We start from the raw sequence: 16,880 nt of genomic DNA on the forward strand, positions 1-16,880 counted from the left end.
AGGCCAGTTATACTTCAACAAAATTTACTTAAATAAAAAACTATGTCATAAGCAAGTTTAATGCCAAGTAAAATATATATATATATATATATATATATGTAAAATTATAATATTGAAGAAAAAGGATTAGAAAGGACACTAGAAAAATGTAGTTTGAATTTTTTGACTACAGCCATCCCTGTTCTTGATTAGTTAAGAATTATACATTAACATATGTTACAGAAGTGGCTCAGCTAAAGACCTCAGTTCTGAGAAGCTGCTGAAGACAAGGACCCAATTCAGCATATCTTCCCAAGGAAAAGATGAGCATATAGACCACCTCTAGTCCCAGTCTCAATGACCTTGGGCTGTTACTGTAAGACACTGGGGGTGGGGAGGTCCAGTGTCAACACAGCAGGGTGTGTTTAAAATACTTCTCAAGATTAGTCAAATGTCATTGTGCACTAGAGAATGGACCCCTTAGGGTGGCTGCCAGAGAAACAGTATTTCACAGAAGCCAAGAGGCCAATTATGAACCCATAGGCCGAGAATCTGAAAGGACAAGGAGACAGCTAGGTCTGCGGTCAACATCATCCCCACTCTTCCACCTCCATGGCCATGTGACCCTGGGCAAATGTCTAAGAGCCTATGAATAGGGCATGCAACTATATAACTTAAAGACATCCAGAATTTGAGAATCACTAAATAGGGCTCCTGGCCATAAGGACCCCAAAGGCCATATCATATTGGAGTAAAAATAAACTGATGTTCTATTAGGAAGCTAAGCTCTCCTTGAGTTTTTACATATTATAAAAAGCCCTACCCAACGCAACCCCAATTAACCAAAGCTCTCAAGTAAGGGTTGTTTCTATCTCCTGGGGCTGGGATCTAAAATCCCCAATGCACACAGAAGGAAGGCAGCTGGTTGGTAGCAGGAGAGAAGTCTGCCTGGTTGTCCCAAGACATTCAAGAATAGACCAGAAAGGAGGTAAAGGGTGCCTGGCAGCTGAGACATTTAGAGAAGGCACCGACAGAAATCAGCAGTGCCACAAATACTAATATATAATTAAAAATAAATAGTAGCCATTGGTTTCTGTGTGAAATATGCTTATGCCCATTTAACGATCCAGAAGAACAGAACCACTAAGAACTCAAGCCACCTGTCCCAAGAGTGCAGCAAAGCTGTTAAAGCCTCAGTTGTCTCACCTGTAAAATAGGGATAATTATAGTATTGACTTCCAAGGGTGGTTTTGAGGACTGAATCAGTTAACAGGTGTAAAACCTTTAGAACAGACCTGGCACACAGCAATCAGTAAGTTTTAGCTCTTATTAACAGTGTGAAACTGGGACCAACACCTCCTGACTCCAAGTCAATACCAGTGTTCTACTGTATCCCATTAATTTCCAAAACCCCTAATGCTGCCTTTTACCTATGTCACTGTCATAAAGTCACCGTCATGAAAGCCAAAGACCACCATTCAGCTCTCTGCCTTCACTGGAGGACTTTCTAGACTCTGAGACCCCAAGCACATCAGAGAATTCAGAGTTGCTTTCTAGAGCAGTGGTCGCCAACCAGTGGTCCATGGACCACTCCTTGAGGTTAGCGACCGCTGTTCTAGAGGCCTGGACACTGGTGGCCTGGTACTGAGCCTAAGGTTACCCCAGGCAATCAACAGGCTGGGGGCAGTTTGCAGGCTGACAACCAACCCACTGCTAAGACCCTGGTCTCCCTCCCCTTACTATACCCCCCCTCCCCCACAGCTTACTAAAGTCTACTTCTTGCCTCTATACTCCCATAGGGGACCTCTACTGTTTTCTGGGATACCCATCACTCCGGACCTTCCCCTGGGATCATGTGAGCATGTCTTCTGCCCAAATGAGGAAACTCTGTGTTTCCTCTTGTCATACAGTGCCTGGCTCACAGCCATCACTGGGCATCGGTGCACAGACAAGACTGTCTCCCAAGGGCTGAGATTCCCACCTAAAGCAGTGGTCGGCAAACTCATTAGTCAACAGAGCCAAATATCAACAGTACAAGGATTGAAATTTCTTTTGAGAGCCAAATTTTTTAAACTTAAACTTCTTCTAACGCCACTTCTTCAAAATAGACTCACCAAGGCCGTGGTATTTTGTGGAAGAGCCACACTCAAGGGGCCAAAGAGCCGCATGTGGCTCGTGAGCCGCAGTTTGCCGACCACGGACCTAAAGGTATCCCAAGAGCAACAAACATCAATAACTGGTAAAGCAGAGCTACTGTTTACCAAGTTTGGATAAGCTAGGTTCCTAGCTTTCTAATTTGGTTTATGAGCCTTGAGAGTTTGTCCTGTATTTTTGTTTGTTTTGTCCTTGGGATCAGTGTGCACTTTAAGAGAAAGCACCAGAATGTCTGAGTTTTACACTGACCTCAAGGCTTGCCTGCTGGTCTTCTAAGTGGCAGTAATCGTGAATTTAGTTTTAGGTGCTTTAGCAAAGGAAACAAGGAGATAAAAATGAACTGTTGATGCCTTAACTCCTTTTTGTAAAAAGTATTTAAAAGTTAAATAAAGACACCAACTCATTAACCAAATAATTTACAGGTTTGCTAATCTGGTGTTTAAAAGCCTGGAGGCTCGCCCAAATGCCACCACTAACTCCTTTGGGGCAAGTCCTGTGCTTTTATGGGCTTCAGTTTCCTTCCGTGTGAAACAGAAGGCCAGATCGACACCTAAGACCACTATGGACTCTGCAGGTTCTGTTATCTACATAATGCTCTGGGTAGGACTTGTTCCATGTATGTTCAGAGAGAAAAGGACAGGCACAGAAGTCTATTAAACAAGGCTGGGAAAGACCAAGAAGTGAATTTGAAAGTTGCCCTCTTCTTTGGGATACTGGATTATTTATGTCAAAATAATTGGTTAAGACTACAGAAATGCCTCTGAGCATTCACTAGAGAGCTGATACTAATGCTGGGGAAAACACTATTCTCTATTTGGCCCAACTGTGAAATAAATGATTCCACCTTCTCTCTTCACTACCTACCCACATGGTCCTAGGCTCCCTTCTTTCAAGCCCACCTTCTCTAGCAACTTCTGATTCTCATTCCTATTAATTCTTTACAATATGTAGGAAGCCCTTGTTAATGAGCCAACCTGCTTTTTCCTCCTGTGACCTGATTAGAATTTAAGTCTTCTACAGGTCCTCAAACTTCCCAAATTAAGTTTCTCTAGGACAAGTCCAGACCATTCATTAACCATAGTGAAGGAGAGACAGTCTGAGAATGAAGTGAAGAGCTTGTAAAATACAGTGAACTAAGTAACACTAGAGGGATTCAGTAAAAGTATAAAGTACAGGCATACCTCGTTTATTGTGCTCCCCCTCCCCCCCCGCCGGCCTTTTTTTTTTTTTAACCAACTGAAGACCTTCCACCAGCACATAGATTATGACTGGCTTTATTGTGATGATGTGGAACCACACCTATTGGAGGAGGTATGCCAGATTTGGTTCAATTGAGACCTTAAGGCAGATTAACCCTTTTTGTTCTGTTTCAAAATTATCCTAAATTGCTGAAAACTGGGAAAAGGTGGCTACAAAGGATTTTCTACTTAAATGACAGCTGAACCAGATTATCTCTAAGATTCCTTCCAGCTCTAACATTCCTGAATATCAGTATGTTGTAAAGTCAGCACCACAGGGCAGAGTAAGACTGCTAAACTTTGGAAGCTGAAGCCAGGAAAAGGGAGTAATTTGAGTATTTGTTTTCCACTTTAATTATTTATAGCAAAAAATTGTTCTCCACTTTAATATTAATAGCAAAGGACAAATAAACAAAAAACCCTGGGTGCCTATTTACTGCTTTCTAAATTAACACTTGACATGTAAGTTTCAATGTGAGTTTCATAAGTGGAGGCAATGTAACTTCAGTGCTCCATCTCTGAGTCAAGAACATTACCTGACCCATAATAGAAGCTCATATATTAACACTCCAAACTACTGAAAGGAACACATTAAGTGACCTAAAGCAACATATTTCATTTCTATAGCTGTTTTAGTTCACAAAAGAAAATACCAGTGTTTCTGTCAACTTGGTGTTCCCAGGAAATAGGGTGTGTTCCATGGTCAAACAAGTTTGGGAGACGAACAAGAACACTGCCAATCTCAAAGGGGATGATGGTAGAAGATTCAAAATACAGCCTAAACTTATTGAGGCAATGAATTCCTCCTCATCTGGAACACTTAGTGACACTCTCAGGCTGCACAGCAACCCTATGTCATCAGGGATAAAGGCATGCTCCCCACAGCTTTGAAACAACTAGTCCCAAGTCCCATGCAATCAGTTCAGACAAGCCAAGATAAAAGTGAGTTGAACTCCAAAGCCCATGGTATCAATCACTGTTTACTCTGGAGTTGTGACAAATTCTCCAGGTGGGGAAAGTTTTAACAGTGTACAGTTGACTCTTGAACAAGGGCTTGAACTGTATATGCTGATTTTTTCAATAAATACTGTAAATTTATTTTTTCTTCCTTATGATTTTCTTAACATTTTTTTTCTAGTTTACTCTATTGTAAGCATCCTATATAATAATAAAAGCATAGTATGCAAATTGTCCCCTCGACCTGCGAGTTTGACCCGGGCCAGCAGCCTCTAGTGCAGTGTATATAATACATCAGTAAGGCTTCTGGTCAACAGGAGGCTAATGACCAGACCACTCTTTTCGAGAAAGGGGTCTGAGAGTAAAGTGAAGAGCTTATAAAATACAGGTGAGCTAAAAGAATCTACTGGAAAATCTTTTCAAAATAAATATATTCACGTGGGGGGAAGGTGTGCTTTTCAGGATGGATGGGCATATAAAGCGAAAGCCTATGAAAAAGAACCCCAGGTGATATTCATCATGTCCCTCAACCCACTGTCAAACAATGACTTGAAATGGGACTGGGAGTTCTCTTGGGATGAGTTGGTAAGATCTTAAAAGTCAGGCAAAAGTTTCAAACAAAATGCCCAAACCCACCCCAAATCCTTCCCATTCTTAAAGGTTCATCCAGGGGTAAGGAGGGCACCATTACCAATTTGAAAGGATCTAGACAAATCTGGATTCACATCACTTGATGTACAAAAAAGTTTGTAAAGAAACCAGCAATACAATGTGACTTCCCTTATAAACTGATTAACCATACTTGTTCATGTCTAATCATTAATTTCGACATTTATAGAAAGAGGGAGGACTTTTAGAATTATTACCTAAAGTCACTTCTGGAAGACCATTAGGACATAGTTGGGACTCAGATTAGTAACCTCAGACCCTTCTAGCCCATGGCCCTCTCCTCTCTGAACAGACCCTTGGCTTCCGTTAGTACGAGCAAGATCTGTGAGCACTGAGAACCCAGGATGAACTCACCCCCTAACCGCAATGAAAACTCGGAAACTAGGACTGCCTTCCCAAGGAAGGCAAAGCCCCCTGCCTCACTGAGCCCAGTCTTTCCTACAAATAAAACCACTTCCATGCCAGCCTCAGAGGGTTAAGAAATCGTTTAAGAATGTAAAGTGGGCGAAAAAGATGTTCGATATTGTTGTGTGAGAGCTCTGGGCCCACCTGGGGGGTATTTTTCCACTGGCCCCAGAGGACTTGGCCAGAAAACCGACAGCTTGCTTGACTGCCCTGGGACGAAGGGCTGGTGGTCTCAGAGGAAAAGGAAGACTAGGAAGCAAGAGTTTGGGGGGTGGAGTTGGGGGAGAGGGCTGTGAGGACATTTGGAACCAGACAGGGAGGGGGAAAGAGAGAGGCCCCAGAGAATGAGGGGGCTTCTACAGTTCTCCCACCAACTCTGAACCCAACCCCCTCCACGCCCCGACTGATCTTAAAAGTACTAGTCGTTTCATAATAATGGCTCGCACGTCCCGAGCACTTATTAAGACAATGATTAGAACTTGGCGAGCGCTTGTTATGAAAATACCAGTTAACGTCCGTCCCAGGGACTATTCTAGGTCCGAGGCCGAGACGTGGGCCCCGATGCCAGGGCCCGGAGAGGAGGGTGTGTCTGGGCCCCGGGTGACAGGACCTAGTGGTCCCCAGGTCCCTTTTGGCCGAGCCGCCCACAGCAGCGGGTGCAGGCCCCGCGCGGGCGGGCGGGCGGGACGGTCCGCGGGGCTCCTACCTTTGAGCGAGGTCTCCACCAGGCGCAGGTAAAGCTGCGAGTTCTTGTTGCCATGGCTCATGCGCTGGGCTAGGCCGTTGCGCTGCAGGACACACTCCTCAAACTGCACCACGTTCTGGTGGCGCCGCTTGAGACTGGTCAGGGCCCAGAACTCGGCCAGCGCCAGCTCCACGTTTTCCGGGGCGTCGCAGCGGATCTTCTTGACCGCCACCCGGGCCCCGCTGCGCCCGGCCACCGCCTCGTAAACCACGCCGTAGCTGCCGCGCCCGATCTCGGCCAACAGGCTGTAGCGCGGCTGCGCGGACCCGCCGCCGCCCTCCGGCCGCCGCCGAGCCAGGTAGGCCTCGCCGGGGGTTGCGGCCGCCACCGGATCCATGGCCTGGGCCGCAGCCACTGGCCTCAGCTTCGCGCTGGGCGCCCGCGGCACTGGGCTTCGCCTTTTCCTCTCGGGGCTTTGTGTACCTCGGCGGGCGCCGTCCGCCTTCCCCGTTTCCATGGCTGCGGGCGGCGGGGGGAGCAGCAACGGCGCTGCCCGGGCCCCCCCTGCCTCATCCCTCTGTCCGGCCCCGGGACGCGGAGGAGCGGGTGCTTGGGTTGTGACCTGTGGGTGAAAGAATCGGTTAAACGACCAGGCCGAGGCGGGGAGGCTGGGAGCGCAGACCAGAGGGCGCCCCACCTCCTCCTCCTCCTCCTCCAGCCGCCGCGGCCCCTTTAAGACGGAAGCCACCGCGGCTGCTGGAACCGGGGAGGGGAGGGGAAAGCGGGAAAGACGAAACCACAGGCCGTGGCTCAGAGGGGAACTGGAGGGAAAAGGAACACCCCCACCACCTTCCCAGTTAGCTTACCGTCTAGGAGTAGGGAAAACAAGTTCTAACAGACTTTACACGTTATTAAAGTCGCCTTAGAAGCCATTCAGACTGTGGAAATCTTTTTCCCTGCCCGCCTCCCTGCGGGATCCCCCCTCCCTGCTTCCCGCCTAGTGTTCTCCAGCGTGTAAACCGTCCATTGAATTAAGTCGGAGCGGAGCGGAGCAGACCGACCCACGTCTCCGGGGCAGCGGGTGGCGAGCGTTGGCTTGAAATTTCGGCGGCCCTGAGTGCGCCAGGTCCGGGGCCCAGGTCCAAGGGCCCGAGGCGGCGGGGATAGCTCTCGCCTACGCGCTTCCTTTTACTCCGCAGACCGCGCCCGCCCTTACCTGGCCGGAGCCCCTCCACTTCCGGACGGCCGGTTTCCCCCCAGGAGTCTCGGGCTGGGGATGGTCCGCTCCCGGCCGGGGCTGCCTTCGGTACCGAGCCACGCGAGAGCCGCTGGCCCGCGCCGGGCGTGCGCCGGAACCCGGTGCTGCCCCGGAGAGGGCAGCGGCGCGCGCGGGGGAGAGCCCGGCGTCCGGGCTCCCGCGGCTCTGCACGTGCTCGCGCCAGCTGAGCCCTTTACATAACCTCTTTATGGAAGCCCCACCTCCGGCGGGCGCCCGGGCCGGCGGGGGCTCCTGGTGGCCCATTCCCCGGAGGCCAGTCGAGTGGCGAGCCGGACGGTTTCTCGCCGAGGTCGACGGAGCAGTCGCAGACGGGGCCCAATCACAGGCGAGAACAGCCAGCCTCCAAAAGTAGGCGCCAAATTCCCGCGGTCCGCCGCGGCCCCCGCGGCTCCGCAGCCGCCCACGCGCCGCAGCCTCCTCTCTCTGGGCCGGTACGGAGCGAGGATGATCTGCACTCTGCAGGCGCGCAATAAATCCTAATTGGTTGACAGGATTATTCGGTTTGATGGATTTATAATAGCTTCTTCCTGGGAACCGCCCCGACTAGGTTGGGAATTCACACCAGGCCTCCAATGAATCCCTTTATCTTGGGTAAATCATTTCTCAGATTGGAGCCTCATTTTCCTCTTCTGCAAAATAGGTAGACTAAGCCTTACCTCCAGGGTTGCATGGATTTTTAAGTATTTTGTTCACTGCTTTGTACCCCAATGCCTAGTAAATGCCCAATGTTTGTTAACTGAATCTACAGATACGTATTAAGTTCCTGTAATGTGCTAGGCTCCCTCCTAAGTCGCTAAAGAGCAGCGGACAACAGTTTCTACCTTAATTGAGGTTCTGTGCCATGTGAAACAAATCAAGTAGGTCACCTTGGGCAAGTTAATAACTTTCTTGTGTCTCCATTCCTCATCTGTAAGATAAGAACAGTAGTTGTAGGATTCACTGAGCTTATACTATTAAAGCACTTAGAACAGGACAGGGTCTTGCACACACAAAAATAGGTATTATTAAAGACACAGTATAGCTTTTGACAAGAAGTGTAATGGAGAAAAAGAATGAGCAAATTTAGGACCTAAATCATTTTAGAGTAAGTTTCAGACATCATGTCCCTTTATCACCATATGCTCTGTGTGTATTTCCTGAGAACAAGGACATTCTCATGCATAATCTCAGTATAATTATCAAAAGCAGCTATTTTAATAATATGATTCTTTTACTTAATATTCCTTCCATATTTAAATTTTGCTAATTGTCCCAATAATGTCCTTTAAGGTATTTCCAAGGATCCAATTGAGGATCACTTATTGCATTTAGTTGTCATGTCTCTTTACTTTCCTTTAATCTGGAAAGACAATTACTTAGCCCTTCATCTTCCATGACCTTGGCTTTTTAAAGAGTATTGGAGAGTTATTTTGTAGATGTCCCTAAATTTGGATTTGTCTGTATTTTCTCATGATTAGATTCAGGTTATGCATTTTGTCAGGAATACCACAGAAAGTTGGGTTTCAATGTATCACAATGGGAGGCACATGATATTGATTTGTTCCAATGCTGGTGATGTTAACTTTGATCATTTGATTAAGGTGGTGTCTGCCAAGATACTCCACAGAAAAGTTAACTATTTTTCCCTTTATAACTATTAAGCATCTTATGGGAAGATATTTTGAGACGATCCTGTTCACCAGACTTTCAGCATTCATTGATGATTCTTAAGTGGATTTATTATTATTATTATTATTATTATTATTGTTGTTGTTGCAAAATGGGGATTGAAAAGCCTCTGTATTGGTCTGTTAGGGCTGCCCATAATAAAATTCCACAGACTAGTGGCTTAACAGAAATTTGTTTTCTCACAGTTCTGGGGGCTAGCAGTTCAAGATCAAAGTGTTGGTAGGTTTGGTTCCTCCTGAGACCTCTACTTGGTTTACAGATGGCCTGCCTTTTGACTGTGTCTTCACAAAACCTTTCCTGGGATATCTTTTCCTCTAGGACACAAATTATATTGGATTAGGGGCCCAATGAGCTCATTTTAACTTTATCTCCAAATATGTTACATGCTGAGGTACTGGGGACTTGTGAATTTAACATGCAAATTTGGGTAGCGTTGAAGTTGGGTGTGAGACACAATTCAATCTATGACAGTCTCCTTGGAATATGACATCGGAGCTGAGACCTGAAGCCCGCCATGCTAAAACTAGTGGAAAGACATTTAAGGAAGAGGGAACAAGTACAGAAGCCGCGACACAGGAACAAAATTGATGTTAAACCTCAGCCAATTGGTGAGAATGTAAAAATTGTACAATCACTTTGGGGAAAATAATCTGGCAGTTTTTTATTCATCTACCTATGACCCAGCAATTCCATGCCTTGGTATCTATCCAAGAGAAATGAAAATGTATTTATGTTCACAAAACATCTGCATAAGAATGTTTATAGTGGCTTTTCCCATAAAAATCCCAAACTGGACTCTGATGTTTATCAAGAAATGAATGGAGCCTTAGCCGGTTTGGCTCTGTGGATAGTGTCAGCCTGTGGACTGGAAGTTCCTGGGTTCAGTTCTGGTCAAGGGCACGTACCTAGGTTGCAGGCTTGATCCCTGGTCCTAGTCAGGGCGCATGCGGGAGGCAACCAATGGATGTGTCTCTCACATCAATGTTTCTCTCCGTCTGGCTCTCCCCCTCCCTCCCACCCTCTCTAAAAATCATTGGGAAAATACCCTATGAAATGCTGCTTGGGGGGGGGGGGGGGGGGAAGGAATGAAGTATTGATACAATAACATGAATGAATCAAAATAATTACACCGAGCAAAAGAAGCCAGACACAAAAGTGAACATACTGGATGATTCTAATAAACAATTCTAGAAAATGCAAAACTAGTTTGTAGTGGCATAAAGCACATCAGTGGTTGGGGTGGGAGGGCAGGGATGGAATACAGAGGTGTAGGAAACTTTTCAGGGTGATGGATTGGTTATCTTGAGACTCACGTGTGCTAATCGTTTCAAGGGACATACGCTAAAACACTTGAATACTTTCAATAGGTGCTGTTTATGTACATTAATTTTACAGCTTCACCTTAATAAAGCTATTAAAAATGGAGGAAAAATATATATGATTCCGTTATTGTAAAGTCAAACAACACTGAACGATGGTGGCAGGAATTATACCAGTGGTTATCTTTGGGGTGAGAATTGACCACTAAGGGACACAAGGCAATTTTCTGGGTGATAGCATTTTACTGTGTGCATATTATACTGCAATAAAGTTGATGTAAAAGGTGAGCAAACAAAACCCTGCCACCAGGGACACCCACATCTTTACTTAGAGCTTCGGAGGACCAGAGGCTGCCTGTGCGCAGCGGAGCTGGCCCGTGGCTCAGTCACTGGCCCCGTAGGTTGAGCAGGGCCAGCGGAGTCTCTCTTCCGGTTAGTTTCCTGACCTGAATTTTAAGGGAGACGGGGTCTGAAGGCCTAGGATACCCACAAGGTGTGAAATCCTTTTGTATGCTGCGAGAAGGACCAGCTACTTGCAAAATTGTTGCTGGCTTGAGCATTTTTGTCTTCATTTTTGTTGAGTTCCAGCAGTAACCTATTCTTAGGATGGCTAATAGCCAACTCTCGCTAAAGTTTTCTATCTGTCAGGCACAGAGATGAACAAAGAATTCTCACGCCAATCCTGTGATGTGGTTACTGTCATTAGCTCCATGTTGCAGAAGAGACTGAGGGAGGAAGTCACACAGCTGGGATTTGAGCTGAGACCCTAGGCTTTTCACGCCACCTGACCCTGCTCAACTCTCCCTGCTAAGCATTTTCAACAAACATGCCCACCTCCATATCCCTGGAGCCTCAGACGTGTCAGACACAGGGCCGGAGCTCCATATTTAGTGACAGAAGAACTGGAGGAGAAAGGGAAGGGCAACAGTGAGGTTTTAGGCCCTTTTAGTAGGCCCCTCCCTGCCTTTGAGGGACTGACAGGAAATAAGGCTTAATGGAATTACGCGACTCCAAGTCACCTTTACAGAGGACAATAAAGCAGGTAAAGGGCTAGCAGGGTAGGTACTGTTTTAGAATGGATGGTTTGGGAAACCTCTCTAAGGAGGTGACCTTTGAGCAGAGACCTGCCTGAAGTAAAGGAATCAGCCAGATGCAGATTTACTAGAAGAGCATTCCGCGTCAGGGGAAAGAGTGCAGAGGCCCTGTGATGGGCACTGGGAGGAGCTATGGGAAATGAGAGAGAGGTGGGGGCTGCAGTGGGGGGCTGTCATGAGGCAGGGACCTGAGGGCCAGGGGGAAGACTCTGCGTTGGTCAAGCATTCTCAGTATTTCAAGCACGTGGTCAGCGGTGTCGTTGGAGAGAGTTGACACTCAGGACGTTATGCTAAGGACTGTCCCAGAGTGAGAAGGCAGAATGGTGACTCCCTTCCCATCCACGTACTTCAGGGGGTGAGAACCAGCCTTGGGGGTGGTCCCATGGGAAAGCAGGGGTCTCTGGCCTGGGAAGGGAAGGTTGGGTGGAAGGGAGGATTATGGGAGGATGGAAACTGGGAGAGGGCTGACTGCTCTAATGGGCAGTGAAAGGTTAGCGGGAAATGAGGCAGGGCTGGGGGCTGGAGGTGGCATGGGGTTATGGCAGGTGTATAGCAGAGCGAGGCAAGGGTGAGAGGGTGTTAAGGGAAGAGAAGCTGACACGGGTCTAGGAGGGGGGCTTCAGAGGGCCTTGGGGGTACTAAAGCACAGAAGCTTGAGCTGGCTGCCTTGAGGGCCATCTCCGCGAAAAACGAGCTTGTCATGCTGCCTAGCACCATGCAGCTTACAACTATGTGGGAGAGACGGTTTGTCCGCATTTTATGAATGGCACGATTGAGCCACGGAAACTGTTACATCACAAGTGAGTGGAATGGCTGGGATTTGAATCCTGGCAGCCTTAGGGTTTTGTATCCAAGCTCTTAACCATTATACAGATGTTAGCAAGCTCGAGAGCCCATCAGCATCACCAGATTGCTGGGCCCCCCTCCCAGAGCGGCTCATCAGTGAGGCATGGGTAGAGCTTGATAATCCACATTTCTAACAAGGTCCCAGGTGCTGCTGCTGCTGATGTTGCTGGCCCAGGGACCGCACTTTGACAATATTACGTTACACTACTACACTGTCCTTAGAGTGAGCACAAAGCTGAGGTGACTGTAGAGAATTTAGGGAGGAAGTGGAGCTATTACATAGAAAACTGAGCAAATAAGACACGAGGTGATCATTAAAGGCAACACATTAAAAATAATTTATAAGAAAAACAATCATCATAAACTATAATGCTCAAGAGGAAATCACATATTGTCATTACAATGTAAAATCAACACATTGTTTTAACCAAAAATTATGCTATAATTATTTGTGGAAACTTGGAGTGTATGTATGTGTGTAGAGAATAAAGAAAGGAAAATGAACTTCTTTTTTTCTATAGTATAGTTAATGGAAAGGTGTAAAATTAGAATATCTTGAGGTGACACCTGTAATCAGAATTGAAGAGGCAATCACAGATTTAGGTATTGCTTCATGGGATAAGACTCGGGGGTGGGATAGGATTTTTGTTATAAGCCTGTCGTAATATTTAACTTGAAGAGTAACTAATCTTAAACATCCTGTATATTTGTTTCTAGGGTTAAAATTAAAAGTGGGCGTGGGCTTTAGCCACCACTGGACCAGCCTGTCAGCTTGGTGGCGCTGTGCGGCTTCTGGCCCGGACGGTCACCTGTTGTCCTGCATTACCTAAAAGCATCTGGAGGGTTACAAGTAGCCAGTGCCCGAATCACACCCTGGGAACACTGCACTAGAGACACTGCCTCCAGTGTGACTCAACAGAGAGGTCCTCTTGTCTACTAAACAAGGGTCCGAGTTGCAGAACCAACGATGGAAGCAAACACAGCCAGCCTGTTTCAGATTTCAAAGGTGCTTCCCATCAGCCACTGAAAGGGCTCAGCAATCCCCAACACGTCTTCCTCTCTCATCTGGAAATTGCATAAAAATCTCTGTCAGGCTGTATTTGCAGCAGAAAATTGGTTGCTAAGTTCTTAGCCGCTGTTTATGGTTTTTGAAAAGATAAAGGAATACATTACAGAACTAGCGGGGCAAAGTCTTTAATTCTGTAATATTAGGATATTCAGAATAAATGATCGTGGAGTCTGGTTGAAATGTACACAACCATAAGGCAACGAAGTACACTCATTGATCAAAGTGTAAAGCAATAACAGCCTTTTAGGAAGGCAATTTGATCATTCATTGTTTATTAATGTATGTTAAAATTAATGTACTTTGGCCCAGCAATTTTATCCCTAGGGTTTATCCTATAGAATACTTACCCAAGTGTGGAACAATATATGTGCAACAAGGATTTTGGTGGTCATTTGTAATAGTAAAATATTAGGAAAACTCAAGTACCAGAGGCAGGGGATTAGTTACGTACCATCACACATTTGAATATAATGTAGGAAAGCAGGCATTAGCTCTATACTAGTATGTACTACCAGAGAACAAATATTCACTATATATTCATACATAAAAAAGCAAATGTAAACTAGGATCTAAGTGTGACCTCCTGTTTAAATATGTACACCTAACTGCTAACCTTACTTGAGTTGTGACTCTGTGTTTGGAGCTGTCCTAAGTGCTCTATATAGACTAAATTTATTATTCCAATAAGCCTATACCAGGGGTCCTCAAACTTTTTAAACAGGGGGCCAGTTCACTGTCCCTCAGACCGTTGGAGGGCCGAACTATAGTTTAAAAAAAAAACTATGAACAAATTCCTATGCACACTGCACATATCTTATTTTGAAGTAAAAAAGCAAAACGGCAAAAACACCCGCATGTGGCCCGCGGGCCGTAGTTTGAGGACGCCTGGCCTATAGGGTAGGTCTTATGATTATCGCCATTTTTTAATTATTTTTTTTTTGTAGAAATTGAGGCACAGACAGGTTCTGTCACTTTCTCATGCCGCTTAGAAGGTGGAGCTTGGATTCAAACCCAGGCAGATCCGATTCCAAAGCTTGTGATCTTAAACCGTCACACGATCAGCCACTCTGCTTATGTACTTGTGTGTCTTTATGCAGACATAAAGGAAACATTTGGATAAATAATACTCTAGATGACAAGAAAACTCTTTAGGTGATTCTTTCACTTTCAACATTTTGTATGATTTGACCTTTTTATGGATGTCTTTTTAAAAAATATTTTTATTGATTTCAGAGAAGAAGGGAGAAGGAGAGAGAGAAACATCAAGGATGAGAGAGAGGAGAAACCAGGATGGCGACATAGGTTAAACACCTAACCTACAGCCGGGCACAACAATTTCAAAAACACAACTAAAAATCAAAACGGACATCATCCAGAACCACAGGAAAGCTGGCTGACTGAAATGCCCACAACTAGAAGGAAGGATGAGAGAGAATCATTGATCGGCTGCCTCTTCACACCCCCTACTGGGGATTGAGCCTGCCAATGCCCCTGACCAGGAATGGAACCCTGACCTCCTGGTTCATAGGTCAGTGCTCAACCACTGAGCCACGCCGGCTGGGCTTTATGTTTTTGGTGTTAATTTTAAATACTTTTTTGCAGATGTGAAGAAGAATTAAATTCAATTAAGAAAATAACATACCATAATGCAGACTGTATCCTATTGCTCATTTCTCAGTGAGTACTAAGCTCCTACTGTTTGCCAGCGTGGGGACTGAGAGAAACAAAACCCAGCGCATGCCATGGAGGAACTCATAGTCCAGTGAGAACACAGAGAGAGCAATACCCAGCGCCCAGTCTCTCCTGATCCCATTGCATTGTGATTTCACTTAGATTCTGGGCGACCAGTGAAAAATGAGGCTGCACCATAGATGTCAATCCTCCAAGTGTTGCCTCTTTCCACTAATGGGAACCAGGCGCTGTGCTGGGCCCTGAACATTATACACTGCCTTTCCTTCTCTATAAAACGTATTGCTTCAACCAACATTTACTGGGCTTGAGGCCCTTTGTGTGAGCTGGGGATACTGGGATGACTAAGACAAGTTCCCTGCTGGCAGAATCGGGTATTGTGAGGAGAACTGCCATGTTTCTCAATAGTTACAGTTCCCTGTTGGTGAGAAAAGTAACATTTAAGAGCAGTTACCAAGGACTGGTTCATACCCTTCTGATATATGCTGATTTATTGAATTCTTAACCCTCTGGTGTACTATTACTGTATTCTCTCTTTTACAGGTGAGGACACTGGGCACAAGGAGGTTAGGCAACCTGCCCAAGATGATACAGCCAGGAAGTAGAAGATCAGGGAATTTCAACCCAGGTTAGGTGCTTAGAAGAGCACAGCTGAGAGACCAGCCTGTGGTGGAACAATCACAATACACACGGTATTAACCACCGCAGCAGCTCCTGTCACATCGCACGGGCTTTGGGAGTGTTCGGTGCTTGCACAGACCGTCTCCGTATTGGGTGGTCCCAAAGATAAAATGGCCCCCTCTTTTTCTCACAATGAGAAAATTGCCAAAGAGAAAATGCTTGGGGGGGCCGACTTGAATATATCCATTCTTAAGGCTGTAGATGAAATAATCAAATGTCTATGTAGAATATTTAATTTATTATGTTAGGTATGCACATACTCTCAAGATTATTAATACATTATTTCAATGATGTATTTAACAAATATATTATGTATTAATAATATATTACTTTAAGAAATACTGTTCCCCCTCCCCAGGCTTGTATTTAACAAAACAATTTTATTCTATCTCTTCTTGTTGTGTACCTTTGATCTCAGTATTTTTATTATCAGTGGGGATGGTTTCTGAATCACCCAGCTCACCTTCTAGATCACATAAATTTCAATTCTCTCTAACTTGTTTGTGAGCCATCACTTTTTGAGCCCTTATACAATGCTGTCACGGAAATATTTTATCCTCAAAATCCCAGTTCACTCAATCTTAGGACAGTATTGTTTTTCTTTTTGTCCTATTGATTTATATTTGTGATCACAACATCTTAACATTTTAATGTGTTGCATTTAAAAGTCCTCTTTATAAGAAGCATGAGGCCAACCCCTCGGAATTATGACTACATCTGTGTCAGAAATGGTTTGCTCTTTTTTTTAAACCATCAATTCTATTGTTTGCTTTTTTTCTTTTTTAACCATCAATTCTATTACTTGGTCTTCCACAAACAATACTTTGTTGTTTAAAATAATTGAGAGAGTCTAGGGAATATGAAAGATTCTGTGAGCTTTCCTAAGAACATAAAGATAAGGCAGCCCTTTTTTTCTCCTTAGGGATACTTTTTGGGGAAAAACACCCCGCCTTATATCCAGATATGGACCACATGTTCACCTCATCTATTAAACGTGGCGGGCTTGCCTGTACAAATCTGTGTGGTGCACACTATCCTCCCTTAACAGTAAGTTGAGACTCAGAATGAGAAGTGACTTGCTAGAGGTGTCTAGCAGGTGACAGATCTGGAATACAACTTGAATCCAAGTCTGTCTGATCCTCTCACCC

The 16,880-nt window shown here is 45.4% G+C and overlaps 1 protein-coding gene across 2 annotated transcripts in view; it reads right to left on the reverse strand.

The window, feature by feature from the left end:
* Positions 1–10,183, reverse strand: part of STK35 (serine/threonine kinase 35) — a 43,759-nt gene extending 33,576 nt beyond the window's left edge. The window contains exons 1-2 of one of the 2 annotated variants that reach the window (XM_079784061.1): positions 7,304–10,183; positions 6,109–6,709 (exon numbers count right to left, since the gene is read on the reverse strand). In XM_079784061.1, the coding sequence (XP_079640187.1) occupies positions 6,109–6,709; positions 7,304–7,609 (907 nt within the window). In that variant the 5' untranslated portion in view covers positions 7,610–10,183. The other variant, XM_079784062.1, reaches the window with a different exon arrangement.
* Positions 10,184–16,880: the final 6,697 nt, after the last annotated feature.

This window comes from Cnephaeus nilssonii, assembly GCF_951640355.1.
Source record: "Cnephaeus nilssonii genome assembly, chromosome: 11".
NCBI lineage: Eukaryota > Metazoa > Chordata > Mammalia > Chiroptera > Vespertilionidae > Cnephaeus > Cnephaeus nilssonii.